Source organism: Sceloporus undulatus, chromosome 7 (genome assembly GCF_019175285.1).
Source record: "Sceloporus undulatus isolate JIND9_A2432 ecotype Alabama chromosome 7, SceUnd_v1.1, whole genome shotgun sequence".
Lineage (NCBI taxonomy): Eukaryota > Metazoa > Chordata > Lepidosauria > Squamata > Phrynosomatidae > Sceloporus > Sceloporus undulatus.
Genome location: NC_056528.1, coordinates 15,547,189 through 15,566,558, shown reverse-complemented (window position 1 = coordinate 15,566,558; position 19,370 = coordinate 15,547,189). Strand labels below are relative to the sequence as shown.

The 19,370-nt window shown below is 45.4% G+C and overlaps 3 protein-coding genes across 3 annotated transcripts in view; 2 read left to right on the top strand and 1 right to left on the bottom strand.

The window, feature by feature from the left end:
• NIBAN2 (niban apoptosis regulator 2) overlaps positions 1-5,781 on the top strand; it is a 50,968-nt gene extending 45,187 nt beyond the window's left edge. The window contains exons 11-14 of the mRNA XM_042479436.1: positions 393-509; positions 948-1,055; positions 1,654-1,765; positions 2,727-5,781. Of these exons, the coding sequence (XP_042335370.1) occupies positions 393-509; positions 948-1,055; positions 1,654-1,765; positions 2,727-3,451 (1,062 nt within the window). The 3' untranslated portion in view covers positions 3,452-5,781. The remainder of the gene's footprint in view (positions 1-392; positions 510-947; positions 1,056-1,653; positions 1,766-2,726) is intronic.
• A 20-nt stretch (positions 5,782-5,801) lies between these two features.
• Positions 5,802-12,851, bottom strand: SLC31A2 (solute carrier family 31 member 2). The gene is made up of 4 exons (XM_042479437.1): positions 12,677-12,851; positions 8,608-8,674; positions 7,297-7,486; positions 5,802-6,630 (listed from the first exon to the last, which is right to left on the bottom strand). The coding sequence occupies exons 1-4, from the start codon at positions 12,683-12,685 to the stop codon at positions 6,462-6,464; spliced, it is 435 nt and encodes a 144-aa protein (XP_042335371.1). The 5' UTR covers positions 12,686-12,851; the 3' UTR covers positions 5,802-6,461.
• Positions 12,852-16,087: 3,236 nt separating this feature from the next.
• The window catches only part of LOC121936268 (syntaxin-binding protein 1), a 33,609-nt gene continuing 30,326 nt past the window's right edge, over positions 16,088-19,370 (top strand). The window contains exon 1 of the mRNA XM_042478315.1: positions 16,088-16,254. Coding sequence (XP_042334249.1) covers positions 16,218-16,254 — 37 coding nt within the window. The 5' untranslated portion in view covers positions 16,088-16,217. The remainder of the gene's footprint in view (positions 16,255-19,370) is intronic.

Sequence of the window (19,370 nt, the reverse complement as noted above, 5' to 3'; positions counted from 1 at the left end):
CTCAGCCTCCTTATCCATTATCATGTCATGCAACCAAGAGCCTATCTAGTTCTGTATAGTCCAGCCTACTCTTCCAGATTGCTAATGCATGGACTGATGTTTCTGTGGCCTGGCAGGGAATGGGCCACCAGCGCCTTCTAGTGGATGGGAGAGTCTTTGTGCACAATCCATGCCTCTTCTCTTGTGCCGCATTTTCTCCCTCTAGACTTACTACATGTTTGGACTAGTTGTAATGTTTTAATATTTAATAAACATTTGCATATGACAAATTTTCAACTACGCTTTGGTAAGAAAACTTGTCGTAAGCTGCTTTGAGTTCTGAACTGGGGAAAAGTCCTGAATATGATTATGACGATGTGTTTTTTGTTTGTTTTTACCATCTCGCAATATAGCAAATGGACGATACGGTCTACACTTTTGAGACACTCCTCCATCAGGAGCTGGGGAAGTCGCTCAGCAAAGACGAACTGTGCAAAGCTATCCAGCGCATCCAGGAGCGTGTGCTCAAGGTAAGGCTCAATGCTGCCTGGGTTTCCTCCGACAACCAACTTAGGTCCCACACAAACAATACATCTGCATACACAGAACCTTTCCATCTTTAGCTTCTATTTTTGTTGCCTCATTTTTTTCTTCTTCTCTCTTTCCTCTCAAAGATAGTTATGGTGCTGGTGATTCCTCTCCCCAGTCTTGGGAAGACTTCTGAGCACCTATCCTAGTTTCGATTTGATTTTCTTTTCAGTGCTTTTAGTCTAAGTTATATTTTCTTGGGGTGGTAGGCACTGTCTTTGTTTCTGCTGAACAAAAAAATTCTGGTGCTTCAACCCTGCAAGTCCTGGATCCATGACATCAAAGGATACCCAGATGCATCCTTTTATTTCCTTCCTGAAAATTGGGTTTCCCCTTCAACAGTATGACTCTGTTTCTCCTTTCTCCTCTTTCCCCATTAGAAATATGACTATGACAGCAGCACGGTGAGGAAGAAGTTCTTCCGGGAAGCCCTCTTGCAAATCACCATTCCCTTCCTACTGAAGAAGTTGGCACCCACATGCAAAGGGGTAAGGATGGCTCCATGGCAAGAAGTAGGTGCTGCTGGGGTGAAGGAAGTCCTGCCATCCCAGTCATACATGACAAGCAAAGAGTATCGCACCCCCCAGAGCTTGAACATGGTTATCTTCTTTGACTGTGACTACCAAAATCTCCAAGCAGCCATGCTAGCAAGACAGTTGTGGGAGTTGTTGTTGTGTGCCTTCAAGTCATTTCTGACTTATAGTGACCCCCCAACGCAGACCTATTGTGGGGTTTTCTTGGCAAGATTTATTCAGAGCAGGTTTGCTATTGACTTTCCCTGAGACGAGTCACACACTCTCAGCCTCAGAGTAAGGCCAGGGCAAGCCTTTGCTGGACAATTTTTTCCAAGTAAAACCTAGATGGGATTTCTGTGAGTCAGAGCTGACTTGAAAGTACATAGCATGGAAAAGCTGGGGACCATGTGGCCCTGGAGGTGTTGTTGGACTGTATGTCTAACCAGCCTGAGCCAGCACAGGAGGGCAGGCAAGTTTTCATTCCTGGGTCCCCATAACAGTCCTGGAGCCACACTGTGCCCACCCCTACCGTAATCCCTGACTTTTCTGGTGACATCCTTTCTCTCGACAGGACCTGGCAAGGTTCCAGGAGCTGATTTTCGAGGACTTTGCCCGCTTCATCCTGGTGGAGAACACGTATGAAGAAGTGGTCCTCCAGTCGGTCATGAAAGACATTATGATGGGTAAGAAAAAGTCATCTGTGCATGCATAGAGGAAGTACAATATTACCAGTCTGGTGGGATGGAGGGTATTTGGTCCTCTTTATGGTCTTCTTAACCCCAGGCCCTGCACATTACAAAAGGAAATTCATCTGGAAAGCTTTGTCTAATTCTGGTTGGTACCTTTTAGTTTAGAAGGACACTAATAAGCTGAAGTACATTCAGGATGGAATAGAGGTCCAAAAACCCAAGTCCTGTAGGGCACAGTTGAAAGAGCATCTTAGATTTCGATTTAGAAAACAAGATAGCAGTCTTCAAATACCAGATGAACTGTCAGTGCAGACGATAGAGCAGATGTGCTCCAGAGGTTTGAAAACCAATGAGTGGGAAATAGAGAGGAGCATATTTCAACAAAGTAAGAGGAGAAACATCCCAATGAGAATTGCTGTTCATCAGTGGAATAAATATCTGCTACGTAATACTCTTTGACATAATACTTAAGCAGAGTCTGGCTGGCTGGCTGGACATTGGGAGGAATGCTGTCGTTGCAAAGCATGTGTAAGTCATGCTATGCACACAGGGTGAAAAAGTCACCATTGCTCAACTGACGTATTCTGCTGATAGCAGTGGAGGTGGAGTTGCAGAGACAGCATGTTCATTTCTGCCTTGCCTTTGCAAGTTGGACCTTCTGCATTGTGGTTATGCATCCTATAATTTGCTGTTGTTGCACATTGTGGCTGCGCACATCCTATATTGTGCATTGTACAATTGCCCTGAGTCCCAATTTTATGGAAAAAGTAGAAATTAAAAAAACACCTTAATAATTAGAAAAATAAAGCAAAGAGCATTTGGTTTAATATTCTGATGCTTTTTCAACACCCTAAATGATCTAGTTTGCTAATGGGAATATTGAAACATTGGGTCAGCTTTGCAGTGTTGATCCCCATCCTGAATGAGTTTCTTGTTTTTGCTTGAACCCTTTCAGCTGTGAAGGAGGCAGCCGTGCAGCGGAAACACAACCTGTATCGTGACAGCATTGTGATGCACAACAGTGACCCCAACCTGCACTTGCTGGGCGAGGGGACACCCATCAACTGGGGGGAGGAATTTGGCAGCCAGGAAGAATCCGATCCAGCGGATGAGAAGCAGCGCAGGGCTAAGCAAGTGGTGTCAGTCATCCACACAGACGAAGGGACCCCATCCTATGATGTCACTTCCTTGGAGGCATCACCAGATGCGACAGAGCCAGAGGAATCTGAAGGTGGCCCAACACCGACGCAGGGTTCCCCCAGCAGCCTGAAAGAGTTGCGTACAATGTTGGTGAAGGAATTCCACGTGGAATCCCCGGTTGCTGTTGGTGGAAAGGCCGAGGAACCCCTAAGCAATGGCACCATTATCCAAGAGAGCAAAGGAATTGCAGAGCATAGGGAGGAGGAGAAAGAAAAGGAAGCTGCTCCGGTGATAGAAGAACATCTGCCAGAAGATTCTGCTGAATGCCAGAGAAATGTACAAGAAGCCAAGGATGCCACACCGGCAGATGAATCACCTTCCCCAGCTGTTGACAGGGGATCCCAAGGGAACCACCGTGAACCCGGTGATAAGGAGACGGGAGAGGTGGCAACTCAGGTCCAGGAGGTGAAAGCAGAGCCATCCTTGGAGAACAGCCCTGGAGTCACAGACAACAGCGAGGGGACGCAGACTCAGTTCTAGGAATCGTGACCCTTGCTGGCTTACAAGAGAGGTTTTCTCTCGACCACGTAAACACCAAAGGAGGCAGGAACTCTGCAAAACAGGGGTGGGAGGTGGAGAGGATATAGAGACCACCTAGGCTGGTCCAGTAACACCCTTACCTTTGTATGTGCTCAATCCCAATGGAAGAGGTTGCCTCTTTTATTTGATGGGGGGGGGGGGAGAGAATGAACCGGATGCCTCTCAGAAGCAGGGTTGAGCTTTCTGGGCCACGTAGCCGCAACGTGGATTCGTTCCCCCAATCCCTTCTTTGCACCTTTTCTCTCTGTCTGTCTTTCACAATGGGAGTGTTTGGGATGTGGGTGTTGGCTCTCCTCCACCTGTTTCTACTGAAAAGACACTTTATCGGGGATGCTAAGAAATGCCTGGAGCAGCGGAACAAAGAATGGCAGCTGGAATCTGTATGGCAAATGCTTTCCCCATATCTGTTCTGAGCTGTCCCCTAACTTGGTTATTTGTCGAAGCTCCCCTAGATGCCTTCTCCCTCCTCCAAGACGTTTTCTTTACCCCATAGATGTGAGAGTCTGACTTCTTTTTTTGTTTTTGTTAATCTGTTGGGTGTCTCCTTCCCCCATCTCCACTTTAACAATTACAGGGTGGCTGATTTTGTCCGGTCTACCCTTCCTTGGGCTTGTGGCAAGATGTGTTCCCATCTCAGATCCCCACCAAGTCTTAACATTGCTTCAATGGGTTTGACATGGCAAGGAGAGCAGCTGTTCTTTCCCTGTCTCCTGGTCCTCTTCCAGAATTGTGGAGTGAGTCCATGAGTTCCAATTGCAGGATCCTGTAGGTGAAGCATGAGCATGAGTCTTGGCTTGAGAATGGAAGTGTATAAGAACTAGTTTTGGAAGGTCTATCTAGAAGCTGTTTTGGAGCAGAGCAATATTTGTATCTGTCTGGAAGCAAGTGGACAAATAGTTTCTATCACTGTTGTAGTTGCAGCATAGATAACACTCTCAGTGAGCTAGGATGGGAATCAAGGCCCTCCAAAGTTGTTGGACTGAAACTCCCTACCTAGCATAGCCCCTGGGGAGGAATGCTGGGAGTTGCAGTCCAGAAACATCTGGAAGGCCTTCAGGCATCCAGGCCTTGTGTTACTGTCCACCAACATGTGCCTGTTTTTAATGGCTGAAAAGGTTAACAGACTGGAAAACCTAAATGCCATGTATGTGTGTGTATGGACATCCATATGTATGTAGAGTTAAGTAAAGAGCTATGGTCATGGTGGGATTGAGTATCTTTCATGATGCATGTTGCGGGGACATTTTTGATTTGGGAACAGACCCTGTTAGACAGGAAAATCCTATAGATGGGTGTTACGTACCTGAGGAAGACTTGATAAGGGAAATGGCCAATGATCTCGACTCCACACTTCTTCCTACCTGGAGTTGTAACATTCCAATTTCCATGTCCGTGTTCCATATTTTTTGATAGTTTCTGTTAAATGATGGGGGGAAATTTGCCCTTTTGGGCTCATCGTGTTTGTTTCAAAAGTGCCTTATTGTTTTGGATCCAAAGCCTGCCTTTTCCTGTCTCTCTCCGAGATAGTTTATTGCAGATCTTATACCAAATGTTTAAGAAAGAAATGTGCTTATATATATATATTAATAATAAAATCCAGCTTTATTTAATGCCAGCACGACCCGTCTCATCCTTAGCACAATGTGGACTCTCTTGAACACGTTGGTTGACGTGTCTCCCACGGAGAAGGTGGTGTGAAGATCACCTGTTGTTGTTGTTGTTGTGTACCTCCAAGTCAACCATGCAACCTCTCAGTTCTCCAAGTGAATTACAACAGCACCAAGGTGGGAGACAACCACTACCCCTCTGCACTCCTCTGGTGGGTCACACTGTCACATTTCAACATGTCACTTCTGGTGGCCATTTGGGGCAATTTTTTGGACTTCTAGGGGGTTTGAAGAAGGTAAACCTCCTGTCTGGGGTCATTTGGGATAAAAAATAACCTGAAAATTGGTGTAAAAGATTAAAATTTGGGGTTTAAGGCTTGCAGTTTGGGGAGCTTTGGGCACTGCACCTTAGAGTCCCAAAGCGACACTTTGTCCAAGCCTGGTATTCATGACGGCTAACCTTGGAAACAGTTGGTTAAGAATTAATGCACTGGGCCCTGGTTTTCTTTATATTTTTCAGCCACTCTTTAAAATTGCCTCATTTCAATAATTTACATAATTAGTAAATGTTTTAAAATTTAAGAGTGGTTCTGTTGTTGTTGTTGCATGCTCTCAAGTCATTTCTGATTTATGGTGACCCCATCATCAGGTTTTCTTAGCAAGTTTCTTCAGAGGGGGTTTGCCATTGCCAACCTCTGAGGCTGAGAGAGCGTGACTTGCCCAAGGTCACCCAGTAGTTTTCATGGATTCGAACGCTGATCTCCAGAGTCGTAGTCCAGTGTTCAAACCACTACACCACACTGGCTCCAATGTTTAAAACAAGACATTTTGTAAATTTCCTGCATCCAGTTAACATTAGTAAACTGGTTGTCTTAAGGGTTTAACACTTAAGCTGTGGCTGGAACAGGCTGTGGGTAGGAGTTGTAGTTTAAGACCCAGCACACAACAACAGCAACCACACATAGACATGGACAGATACATTGCCTGAGATCTTGGAGATTTGCAGCTGGTCACACCAGACAATGTGTGGTTCGGTGGACCTGTGATCTGACTTGGTGTGCAAACCAGCTTCCCTGACAACTACAAACACATAGAGACAGACTTTAGAAATCTGTTCGAAGGCACTTGAGGATCTTTTGAAAACAAATCTGGAAGCAAATAACGCTGTTTGAAAACAGGGCAAAAAACCAGACATCGGCAGTCTTATGCAGGTGGAGCTCAGAAATCAAATTAGGTGGAAAGAAAGACTTGCAACCACCATTGAGATGACTTCTGGCCTGTCCTTGTTGGATCAGTGCCTGATACACCCAGTTGAGTTTTCACCAGAGTAGACCATGGCGCTGCTATCGGACTCTGAGCAGCGGATATGCGACATAGTACCCGACGGCCGAGCCTACTATCACACCCAGGAAGATCCACGAGTTGTAGGACATCACAGCCAACATCACCAGGTATCCAAGGACCACCTGCACCACATGGATGAAGGTCTGGGCCACATGCCAAGGCAATTGGCTTTTGCAAAAAGAAAAAGAAGGTTAGACCAAATGATGGGGATCTGATTTGGAAACATACATATCACATTTGCTAGTTTAACAGCTTTAGGCTCCAAACCTAGAAATGCTGGAATGGGCAAGTCTCCCTCTCTTTCTGTTTCTAGCCCTTGGCTTCTTTCTTTCTTGCATTCCATCCTTCCAGATTTCCACATCAAAATTAGTTTAACTTCTAAAGTTAATAAGCAAGGTCTGAAAATCAATGGCAGAGTGTGGCACGGTTCTCATCCATGATTCTGGCAAACCAATCTAAAAAAAATCTAGACTGCAATAAGAAATCCCAATGGAGTCCTGCTTCTGATTGTCACAGTTTCATTTGCTGCCAGGAGAAGTGGAAATGTCATCTTCCTTGCACCTTGATAGGTGGCTCATTGCGCCTGCTAGTGTTTAGATAGGCTTTAGCCCAAAGATGCTCCCTTTTTGCACATTCATAACTAAATTGTTGATATCAGGGAACAACTTTTTTCATCAAGGAGAAACTGAACAGGCCAAGTAAAACTCTTTTAGGAAGGAATTCTGCAGTATGGGAGCTACTACTTAGAAGACGGTTACTGAATTTGCTAATGAGTCTTTGGAGAGATGAAGGACAGTCCCTCCTCCCCCCGTCATTCTGCCCCCCTTTTCTTACATTTTTGGAATGCTGGTTAGGTGGGTTGTGCCCATGTTAATAGATCCCCTCTCTGGTTCTCCTAAAGTCTCCTGGCTGATGCTGGGGGGGATGATAGGCATTGTGCGCTGAATCAGTTTCACCTTGCCCACCTTGATGGCTTCATACAACACTGCGAGCAGCATGATGACCACAACCGAGAGGACCATCCCTGTCAAAAGAAGGAGAGTTACATTCATGGAAGAGTATGGCTGTTATCTCTTACCTCCCTGACTGAGTATGGTCTGTTGAGAATTTCAGCCTGCAATGGGATTCCTACAAGTCTTAGCTTTGGGGTGTGGGAAGCGGTTTTCAAAAGGTACCTGCTAAAATCAAAGCCTGGAACCCCTATGGAGTATTACACTAGGAGTTGCACCAGTGTAGTGCCCCAAGCAGATTCCACCCTAAAAGACTACTAGTTTTGTTGGCGGTTTCGAGATTGGTGGGATGGCAATCCCCAGGGATACAAACTTGAGTCAACTAACTCAGATTCAAGTCACTTCTATGACTTGACTCACCCTTGACTTGGCAATAAATGAAGCACTGAACTTGCATATTTTCAGTGATCGACTTGCTGGTGTCATCCACTTCAAGCAACAGGCAAGGACCAATACCAGAGCATGGGGTACATTTCTTGGAGGGGAATTGCAAATGCATTAAGCAATGGGCTTGAGGTGGAAAGGTCCTTCTAAAACCTTTTAAAAGCTTTAGCCCCTGCCTCAAGTCCATTGCTTAAGGCCTTTGCTGTTCCCCTCCAAGAAATGCAGCCTGACTCTTTCTTTTCCAGTTAAAGTTGGTTCTTAGCAGGGTTGTCTTTAGGATGGAAAATGGGAGCAGAAGGCCAGGGTGCTTCTCCATTGAATGTCTAGGGGGACAAGTAACATTTTCTTGGGATTATTCTTTTTAGAAGATAAAGTTCTTAATGAGATTACAGAATGCCACACATTAGGGGTAGTTTTTGGTCACTTAAGGCGTGCACCTTCCAATCTCTGTATATTTAAAAAGACCAAAACAACGGGCAGACTGGGTTGGAAGGTTGTTGTTCCCTCACCCAGCATGTGTACCTGACCTTTCCATTTTGGACTCAGCAAAGATTACGAAGTCAAGCATTCAAAGGAGAGCTGTTATCTCGAAAGAGCTCAGGTACCGGACTAAACAGAGCCATCTTTCATAACCGTCCTCTATCTTCTCTCCCGCTAAGGTTTCCTATAATCTCCTCCGTCTTCTAGTATCTCTCTAATTTGGCTCGGCAGCATATATTTTTACTTAGATAAGACTGTTTTGTTTTCCTACCTGCTGGGCTGTGGACGTTCCAGAAGTCAAACAGAAGGACCACTTTGTCCGAGAAATAAAAATGCATCTGCAGCAGATGGGCAAAGGATTTGTGGAAGGAGAGAGAGAAAGAACAAAATATTGGTACTGGCAGGACTTCATGGCCATAACAATGCATTCTTTTTCCCCCCTATTACTATATAGTGGAACCTGAGAACCACGGCGGTGTACTGGTTTGGGTATTGGACAAGGACTCCAGGAGGCCAGGGTTCGAATCCACGCTCAGACATAGAAAGCCACTGGGTGATCTTGGTCAAGTCACACTTTCTCAGCTTCAGAGGAAGGCAAAGAAAAACATCCTCTGAGCAAATCTTCTTTATAACAGGGTAGTCAGTGTGGCATAGTGGTTTGAGTGTTGGACTATGACTTACAAGACCACCGTTGGAGTCTCTGATCAGGGTTTGCTTTCAGGATCCCGCTTGGAAAACAAAACCCATGGATGCCATTATATACAATGGCATAGTAAAATGGTGTCCCTTAGATAAAATGGCAAAATCAAGGTTTGACTTTGGGAGGAGGAGGAATATGTTTGAACCATGGTTGGTTGAATTTGTGGATATGGAGGGCCAACCGTAATAAACTCCAGGACGGTTGGTTCATGGTCCCTGCGAGCCTTGGTCACAAAAACATTTGCAACTGGTTCACATCCTGCCAGTGGCAGTTGGCACACGACTGGTGACCCGTGTCAGTGGGTTGGTGAAGCCACTCTGGACTTTAGATAGCTCATAAGGAGCTATCCAAGGTGTTGCATAACCATCCCACCATGACCTGAGCACCATGGATAGCTCTTAAAGTCTGAACTAATTCACCCAAAGTGAATTCATGGTCCCTATTGACATTGGAACCAGGATGTGTAACATCTGGCCCTTTACAGAATGTTTTAGAGGTAACTCCCATCATCCAATATGTCAATGTTGGCTAAGGCAGAAAGGAATTGTTGGCCAAGATCTAGTGGGCCACTCATTACCCACTTCTGCACATAGGTCTACCAAGCTGTGTCCATGATCTATCCCACATCTGTAGGGATACAGATGTAAAATATTCCTGGGGGAGAGATAGTGGGAATGATACCTGCCCAAGATGCTAGCAAGCCTTTCTCTATTCTCAGGGGGATGCTCTGCATAAGACATTGGTTTGTTCCTGTGTGAGGAAAGAATTGGATCACATGTTGTTTTCCTCCCACTGAAGCCTATGATTATTTGCTGCCTTAATCTGTCTAATTGATGCCTTCTGTTCAGCTTAACGTTGGCACTCCAAAACAAGATGGTAAACAGGATTGGCATCTTTCAAATCCCTGGTTCGAGAGGTCAATACTCGGTAGTACTTGTTTCTTTGGAGGATGGAGGAGGTATGAATCTCCAAGTGGAAATTCTCCAAGTCTTACTGATTTACACAAAATAAAAACCCCAAACTGACCAAAGAAAGATTTTCAGCTGTTTGATTTTAATGTGAGACTAAATGCGACCTATTGAACGGCTGGTTCCCAGAACTGAGGTGTGCATTATGTTCAAAATCCAACAATAAAGGTCTAAATCTTCCCTTCGCAGAATCCATGCTAGTCAAAGTGGTGGCTCATGGATCAGCCCTGATCCATGAACCATCAGGTGCCAGTCACTGGAGTTCCTGTATTAAAGAAACAATTGCAGCCAATGGGTACAAATCTCTCAGCCTCAGAGAAGGCAAGGGCAAGGCCCCTCTGAACAAACCGTGCCAAGGAAACCTAGGACAGATCCACCATAAGTTGGGAAGGACCTGAAGGCACAGGACAACAAGGATGCAGCTGGAAGCCAAACAGGTGCAACTCCCACAAGACTAGGCTTGCCCAGGTGTGGTTCCAAGTGAGTTGTTCTCTGGGAATGGGAAAACAAGAGGAGGGTTTTCAAGGCTCCAAGAAGGAAATGGAGGCAGCGCATTAGCTAGGTAATTAAATCAAAACACTTCGAGCAAAAGCAGTACAGAGAAAGAAGAAAAGATCATGCTGTCCTGTGTTTTAGCAGCTCCTTGGACCAAAGGGAAGACAGGCTTGACCCTATAAGATAACTTGTGCCAACCCTCTAGATCAGGGTTAGGTATCGTAGAGCCTTGCAGATGCTGTTGGATGGCAATGTCCCCGAGAAGCATCAAAGTACAAATCCCAGGGTCCCATAAGATGGAGCCATGGTAGTTAAAGTGGGATCTAATTTCTATAACTGGTGTGGTGTAGATGCACTGCGGGTACCGCAATACTGTAGAAGTAATGCAGTTCAACACTGTTTGCTGCCATGGCTCCATCCTACAGGGAATGGCAGTTGTGTGAGGCGCCAGCTCTCTTGGGCAGAAAAGGCGAAAGCAGCTGTAAAACTACAAATCCCACGATTCCATAGGATGAAGCTCCAGCACTTAAAAGTGCTATCAGATGGTATTTTTTTTCTACAGTGTAGATGCAACCTGCATTGACCCACTTTGTCAGACTTATGTGGGAGCAGGTTGTGCAGAAACTCAAAGCATGACTTGTTTCCTTTTCGGATGCAAATGAAATCGCCTTCTCTGTTTTGCTGAAAAGGAAAACCCCACATCTGATGTGACTCAGTGGCGCTTGACGGAGGCAGTCAGGAGATCGACATATGCCCTTGCATTAGGCAACGGCTTTATCAGTTTTTAGTCCAGCTGTTTCCGATCCCCGACCCATTTATGAAGGATTGGGGAGACAGTATGTTTCGATGCCAACTTGGTGGGTCGGATCCAAGCAAGGTTATGAGAACTTCAGTATGATTGTATAACCTTACAAAAGAATTCTGGTTTTAAATCTCATTGACTTCAATGAGATCTTTCTCACTTATGTTCAAGGAGAGCCAGGGTGGTGTAGTGGTTAGAGAAGGGGTCACCTATGACCCTTAACCCCTCCAGACCCTTCTTTTTCTGACCCACAAAGTGAATCTCCCTCTCCTGGAGCCCTTCAAGAATGACAATTTCCCTTTTTAAAATGTTTAACTATTATACAGCAGCATGGAATAGTGGATTGAGCATTGGTCTAAGACTCTGGAGACCAGGGTTCAATTCCCAGCTCAGCCAGGAATATCAATGGGTGATCTTGGGCAAGTCACACTCTCTCAGCCTTGGAGGAGAAATGTGCCATGATAGGGTTGCCATAAGTCAAAAATGACTTGAAGGCACATGACGACAGCATCAAATACCCCACTTTTTCAAAACTGTAAGTTTTTCTGGCCACTTCTGAGTTTGAATATTATTTCCTCATTATTATTATTATTATCATCATCTGTTTAGTCCATGGTGGAGTTGCTCACCCTGGGACTGAGATTTGGGAGATCTAGTTAAATAATTCTCCTTGAGCTGTGAGAACGCACCAGATGCAGGGTGACCAGATGTCCTCCTTTTCCAAGACCTGTCCTCCCTTTCAACCTTCTGCCCAGGAGGAATTCCACAATGTCCTCCATTTGGAACATGACTAAGGAGCATGAACTGATATTACAGAAGTTTTTAGCTTTGAGTTGGGCATGTACTACAATTTGTCTCAAAGGTCCTACATTTTGTGGTGCCTGGTCCTCCTTTGCGGCTAGGACATCTGTCACCCTGATCTTGGACAAGTCTCTCTCTCTCTCTCTCTCAGCCTTATGCACCTCAGTGATATATCTATGGGGCTGGTATCCCTATATTGGGATAGACCCAAAATCTAAAGCAGTGGTGCCCAAACTGGTCCTTTTGGACCCCAGCTTCCAGAATCCCTGACCATTGGACAAGATGGCTGATGCTTCTGGGAGCTGAAGTCCAAAATGTCCTGGAGAACCCAAAATTTGGGATCCACTGATCTAAAGGAAGAGTTACCTTTATAGAGAGAGAGTGGGGTTATATATCAAGACTGAGGGGATTCCCTGGAATATGGTTCCCAAAACTGGATCAGCCTCTTAGAGAAGAAGAGAGGTAAGACTGAGAGCATTTCCCATTTCACCACCAACTTGCTGCCCAGTTCTTTGCCTTTCGCTTGTAAACAAACAGGAGCAGCCGTTTAAAGAATCGGAAAGAACAGACTTACTGGCATCATTTTTGTCCTTTCTTTTTAGCCTCTTGCTTTGTCCTTTTGGGAAACTGTTGCGCCAAGCTTGCAAAGTTGCTCTCCTTCCTTCCTTCCTTCCTAATCTGGTAACGCCTTTTGCAAAAAGCGACACAGGGCTGCTCTGCTTAAAAAGATCATGGCTTTTTTTTTGGTTGCAAAGGATCACGTGGTGGATGGAGGCGCAGGGCGTCCTGGGATTTGTAGTCTCTGCTTCTGGGCTCTCTGAGATTCTGCTTTTTCTCCATCCTCCTGCATCAATATTTAAAGATTTTGGTCCAGAGGTGCCAGTGCATGGGAAGGTTTCCTTAACGATGGCAATGGCAATTCCTTATGTATTATTATTATTATTATTATTGGACCACAGTATCCAGAATCCCCAGTTGATATGGCCAGGAGCTACTTTGGCAGGGGATTCTGGGCCCTGCAGTGTTGTTTTTGTGTGCCTTCAAATCATGTTCCAGCTTATGGAGACCATATCATGGAGTTTCCTTGGCATTTCTTCATTTGATGGGATCCCATGTTTTCCCAAAATGAGATTCATGGTGGCTGTTGTTGTTGTTGTTGTTGTTATTGTTGGGGACTTGAAGCTACACAACAACAACAACAACCACTTCAGTGTGCATGCAGGGAATCTCTGCAGAATGATCTTTCATGGCCAGCTTCACCCCTCGAAAGGTTGTCTTTTGCACAACTAGGTGCAGGAACAGGTCTCTTCTTCTTTTGCGACTTCGTCCACTATATGTTTTTTCACGCACATGTCGCACGTTCTCCTTCTTCAGGCTTCCAACGTTGTGCAGATACTAGGCCACTAAGGGGGTGGCAGCTATTTCTGACTGATCCGCAGGAGGGTGTTTGTTTGAGGGGGTTGAAGTGTGCAGAGGGAGGTGGTTAGCGCTGGAAATCCATCTGTGCGGCAAGGAAGAGTGCTGGGAGTAGGGTTGCTATAACTGTCAACCTCCAAACCAGGACAAATGTAAAAAATGTAGGACAAATTTAGTCCCAAATGTAGGACATATTTTTAAAATGGAGGACACACAAACAACTAAAAAAGAAAATAATTTTAAAAAGCGTTAATATAAACGCATGTTTCTTAGGCATGCTCAAAATGGTGGACATTTTGGCATTATTTCTAGACAGATGGCAGAAATGTACTTCCCTTTCTGGCCAAACACCCCCCCCCCAATTCCAAAACACACACAACAGCACATTTGGGCATTTGACATGGCTTTATTTAACATGGCCTCTTGCATGTTTCAGAGGCTTATTCCATAACCAAACCCTTTGGGTTTAACACTTAACATGCATGAACATGGCTATGCATATTGAACATGTCAAGGTGGTTTCACAAGAAGTGGATTTGCCCTCGGTTTCAGGTTTCTTGCACCAACTGGACTTCTCAGAAGTGTGTACAGTACTTGGTCAAGGGACTTTGGTTTTTCTTCACTGCGCATGAGTTTGTAAAAATCAGAGCAACTTTCATTGGCCATGAATCAGAAGATTGCTAAGATCAATATCACCACATCCTATCATCCTCACAAGGCACAGCATGTGGAGAGGTCTTGGAGGACAGTTCCCATCATCCTCACAAGGCACAGCATGTGGGGAGGTCTTGGAGGACAGTTCCCATCATCCTCACAAGGCACAGCATGTGGGGGGGGGGTCTGGTGGAAAACCACAGCATGTGGGGAGGTCTTGGAGGACACTTCCCATCATCCCCAGACCAGCATAGGTTTAGAGAGGTCTCCTTGCAGCCTGTCTGGGCCCTTGGCCCCCTCAAGCCCCTTTCTGGAAATTCCCAGAATCCTTGAGCCCTCCAGGGCCATGAGCATGAGGGTTGGTTGGGGGTGATGGGAATTGCAGTACCAAACTCAGTCGCTGCACACGCTAAGGGCGCCACTCCTTTCCCTGTTGTCCTGGAGCGCCCCCTGGCGGCAGCAGAAGACGTGGCTTCCCCCCTCGAGGCTTTCCATCATTCTCATAAGGCACAGCATGGGGGGGGGGTTGGAGGAGGACACTTCCCATCATCCTCATAAGGCACAGAAGTTGTCGAAAGTAAAAAGGTGTCCACTTTCCATTCACTTTCTTTTTGCCTTATTGCTGTTTGGGAGAAATGTCATCTGAAAGGCTGGCAAGGCCAAGGGCAGAGCTGAGAAGGAAGGATCCCCAAAAGGATGGCACACTGACCCACACTCATGACAGGACCATTTATTTCAAGGGTATTTCTAGGCTTCAAGCATACCTTTCCTTCCTTCCTTCCCCTTGTCATGGGACACGAAGTGGCTGAAAGCAACCCTGAGCTGCATCCTCCTTGGTGGCAGTTTAGAACACTCCATGCTCAGCATTCTTCAGTGGATGATGGTGTCCATGTATTATCTTCTAGGTTGAGATCCTGTGGTCTTAAGGCCTTCAATATGTGGGGTCAAGGGAGAAATTATGGGCCTTCAGACCACTGGCATCATGGGATATTGACCACCAAAGATGTCAAACAGACAAAACAAAAGACAGCTGTCCGACTCTGAAATAGACTGCTTTGGAGGGTGGAAGACTCTCCATCTTTGGTGGTCTTGAAACTGAGGCTGGATGAGCGTCTTTCAGGAGCGCTTTACTTCACAGAATCATCGAGTTGGAAGAGACCCCAAGGGCCATCCGGTCCATGCAGGAACTCACAACCAAAGCATCTCCAACAGATGGCCATCCATGTGCTGGCCATGTGCTGTAATAAATTATTCCATGGCCATCCAGCCTCTGTTTAAAGACCTCCAAAGAAGGCGAGTCCACCACTTTCCAAGGAAGCGTGTTCCACTGTCAAACATGGAGTCTCCTTGTGTGATCTTCACCGCAGAGGGTCTGAATCGACTTCAGTGATTCCCATACTTTGGTCCTCTGGGGAATTTTGGACTTCGGCTCCCAGAAGCCTTCGCTAACTTGGCCAAAGGAGCTGAAGTCCAAAAACATCTGGAAGCCCAAAGGGTGGGAACCAGTGGACTCAATAGATGCTCCTTGGGAACCTTTCCAACCCTAAGGGCCTGTGACTGGCACACATAGGACCATAGGATTGCAGGGCCAGCCTTGGTCCTTGGCTCTTTAACCACTGCACTGGACTGCCTCTGGCCTTGAGGCACACGCCTCACTCGTCTCCCTCCCCTGCTTGCCATTTCTCTTTGTCTCTATCTTGCTCTCTGTTGTTGTTGCTTTCTTGCAGCTCCTCGGTCTCCTCCCCTTGGACAGAGCCAGCCCAGGAGGGACCCTGGGCGGAGGATGCTGAGCAGAGGCGAGGCGCTGATTGGCTGCCTGGGCCCGTGACGTCAGCCTCCCTTCATCTGCATCCGTGGCAGCATCATCAGCATCATCACAATCCGGCCACGCCTTGCCTGGACCGCCTCCCTCCCTCCCTCCCTCCCTCTCTGCAGTCAGCTGAGCAGCCCAGCCAAGAGGCAGGATTTGAACCCAGGACCGCAGCAGCCAAGGCACCAGAGGAGCCGCTTTGCTCCAGCTTTGCAACAAGAGCAGCCTCAGCATCATGGCCCCTGCTGGACTGAAAGCAGTGGTGGGAGAGAGTAAGCCTCCAGTCCTCCTTTCTTCCTTTTCCTTTCCTTTCCTCTCCTCTCTTAAGATGGGGGTGATGGGGGTACCTTTTCTTTCTCCTCCTATTTTCTGTGGTTACAAGCCTCCAAACAAGGCTTTTCGGGGTGGCTTTGCCTTTGTGCAAATCTGTGCCTTTCCTGATGCTTCCAATGCCTTCATTTTTTAGTTTGCAATAGAAAGTGAGAGAGAGTGAATCTCCAATCTCTCTCTTTCCCCCCTTTCCCTCTCCTTTATTCATTGAATGGACATTCAAGGTGTGCAGGGGTTCCCTTTCCATTTTCTCCCTAAGATCTAGGCTTGGATTATAAGGCTTTAAATAAATAATGTTCCTTCAAACAAGGCTTCTTAAACATTTGCCGTTGCGTTTGTGCAAAGCTATGGATGCTTGACATGGCAACCTCCATTTTCTCATTGAGATCTGGGCCTGGAGTATAAGGAGAGAAAATGTCCCTTAAAATAATGCTTTTTCAAATTTGCCTTTGCAATATTATTGTTGTTATTATTATTATTATTATTGCAAATTAATTTCGATTTCTGCTGGTTGTCTTCCTGATGCGTCCCTCGATGCTTGCAATGTCTGCGCCTGTGTCTTCTTAACACCTATGGTGGCTTTGACATGGCAGCCTCCATTTTCTCATTGAGATCTGGGCCTGGATTATAAAAAGAGGTTTTGGGGTGTCTGGACATTTTATAATAAATATGGGGGAGATAGAGGAGAATAATTTTGCTAGGGCAATAGACTTCATTTCTCCTAAGAAGAAAGAAGGGTTTTGATTGCTGGCATTTAATAAGACGATGGTTGGTTGGTTCTTGGAATGAATTGGAAAAAGGGGATCCCAACGGCAGAAGAAAAGGAGACATATATTTGTTTGAGCATCAACCACAGAAGATGCAAAAGGAGGGGGATGAAGGGGAAGACAGCTTGCCTGAGCAGAAGCAAATCCAAAGGCCGGGGGTGGAAATGCCAGCAATCCCTGCTTATGTTGTTGCCCTTGTTGGCATTTTTCTGCAGTGTGCGTATGTATGTCTTGGAGGAAGAGGAGGAGGAGAGAAACAGCCCTGGTTTTCCTTGACTCATAACCCACCCCCATCTCACGAACCTATTGTCTAGATTTCCAAAATGATGGGGAGTTCTTCTCTCTGTGTGTGAGATAGAGAAGACAGTAATGTAGCCTTTCCACCATTTTCAGACAGTATGCGCACCCAATGGTTTGGCGTCTCTACGTACGATAGCCATGCAGGGCTGGAAAGCCATCAGCCTATGTGGGGACGCATGTACGCCGTGAAAGCGGGGGCCATCCTTTGACATCTGAATGGTCTGCAAATAATAAATAGTCTGCAAATAATAGATGATAGGGTAATATGTATGTGTGGGATTATAAAGCAAACCAACAACACTTCTCCTAAGTTTCTCCTGGATCCCAGAAGGATGCAGCTAATATCTATCTGTCTGTCTGTCTGTCTATCTATCTATCTATCTATCTATCTATCTATCTACCTATCTGCTGATCTATCACTTATTTTATGTATTCAAATTCTGTTCGTTAATCACTGTATGGATCTCAGGATGCAATTAATATCTATCTATCTATCTATCTATCTATCTATCTATCTATCTATCTACCACTTAGCTATCATCTATCTATCAATCTATCTATCATCTCTATCCATCTGTCTGTCTGTTTTTGTCTATCTGTCTGTCTGCCTATCTATCATCTATCTATCAATCATCTAGCTATCTAGCTATCATCTCTATCCATCTGTCTGTCTATCTATCTATCTCTACCTATCTATTACTTATTCTATATATCCTAGTTCTGTTTGATAATCACTTTGTGTGGATCCCAGGATGCAGTTAGCCACTCTCTCTCACACAGAGATATGTTGCCTATTTTATATATTATAGCTCTGTTTGTTGCTCTCTGTGTGTCGTCTTTGTACGTTTACACACGCACACAGATTATATAAACACACATGCAGAAATACACTTGTATAAACGCTGGTGTGTGGGTCCTAAAAGATGGATGCTAAGGATCAGCACTGCCTATGCCTGTGTGCAAGGATATCTATATATAGTTATATATTCCATATATAGATATAATATGGAATATATAATATAGATAGATATATATTCCATACTAGAAAATTATATATTATGGCCTGCTGTAGGCAAGGGGAATGGAAACTGTACCGTTAAAACACCGAGGGATGCAGATATTTTCATGCCTTTTCGGAGGGCTTTGCAAAATGTACTCTGTCTCCCTTTCCAGCCCCCTCCCTCCGCTTGTTCTAGGAAGCTCTAGTGCAAAACCTGCAGTGTCAGTGCAAAGCAGCCTGGATATTCCTCCCTCCCTTTCTCCTTCCATCTCCAATAATAACCCATCTCTCTCTCTTCCCCCCAATAAATAGTGCAAGGAGGGAGGGTTGTGTCTGGAGTCTCCGAAATTGTCTAGTCATTACAACGAAAACATATCATTCAACCTTCCCTTGCCCATAGATTAGAAACCAGTTCCCTTTCCATGTTTACTTTCCAGAAGGGAAATGCAATTTGTTTTATTGGCGATGGCTATGATATGAAGGAGAAAAGATTGGGTGGGGGAGACAAGAGAAAAGACACTCTGCACACGGATCAGAAATGCTATTTTTGGTTCCCTTGGCTTTGGGGGAAGATGGGTGCATTTTAAAGTCTATCCAGCAAAGGATGTTTGGTTGGTTGATCCTGGAGGAGGAGGAGGAGGAAGAGGAGAGGAGGCTGTTCTCTTATTTGTAGCTACAAGATATTATAATCAACACATTTTGCGATGAGGCACTTGAATGCTTCCCAAGATCAGATTTGCATCACCAAAGTGTTTCAAAGTGTTCCAAAACTGGATTTCCATCTTCCAACTTGTTTGTGAATCTACGTCTGCATAAATTGTGTCGGCTTGGAGACGGCGTCCACTTTTAATGGAGCCTGTCGCCATGGCTTCCTTAAATCCCTTCTCTCCATTTTTTTTTACAGTGTGCGGCTAAGCCGTCTTGCTAAAGCCATGCTTCCCACTGTGTTTCTCTCTCTCTGGGTATATACATATATATGGGTATCACTGAA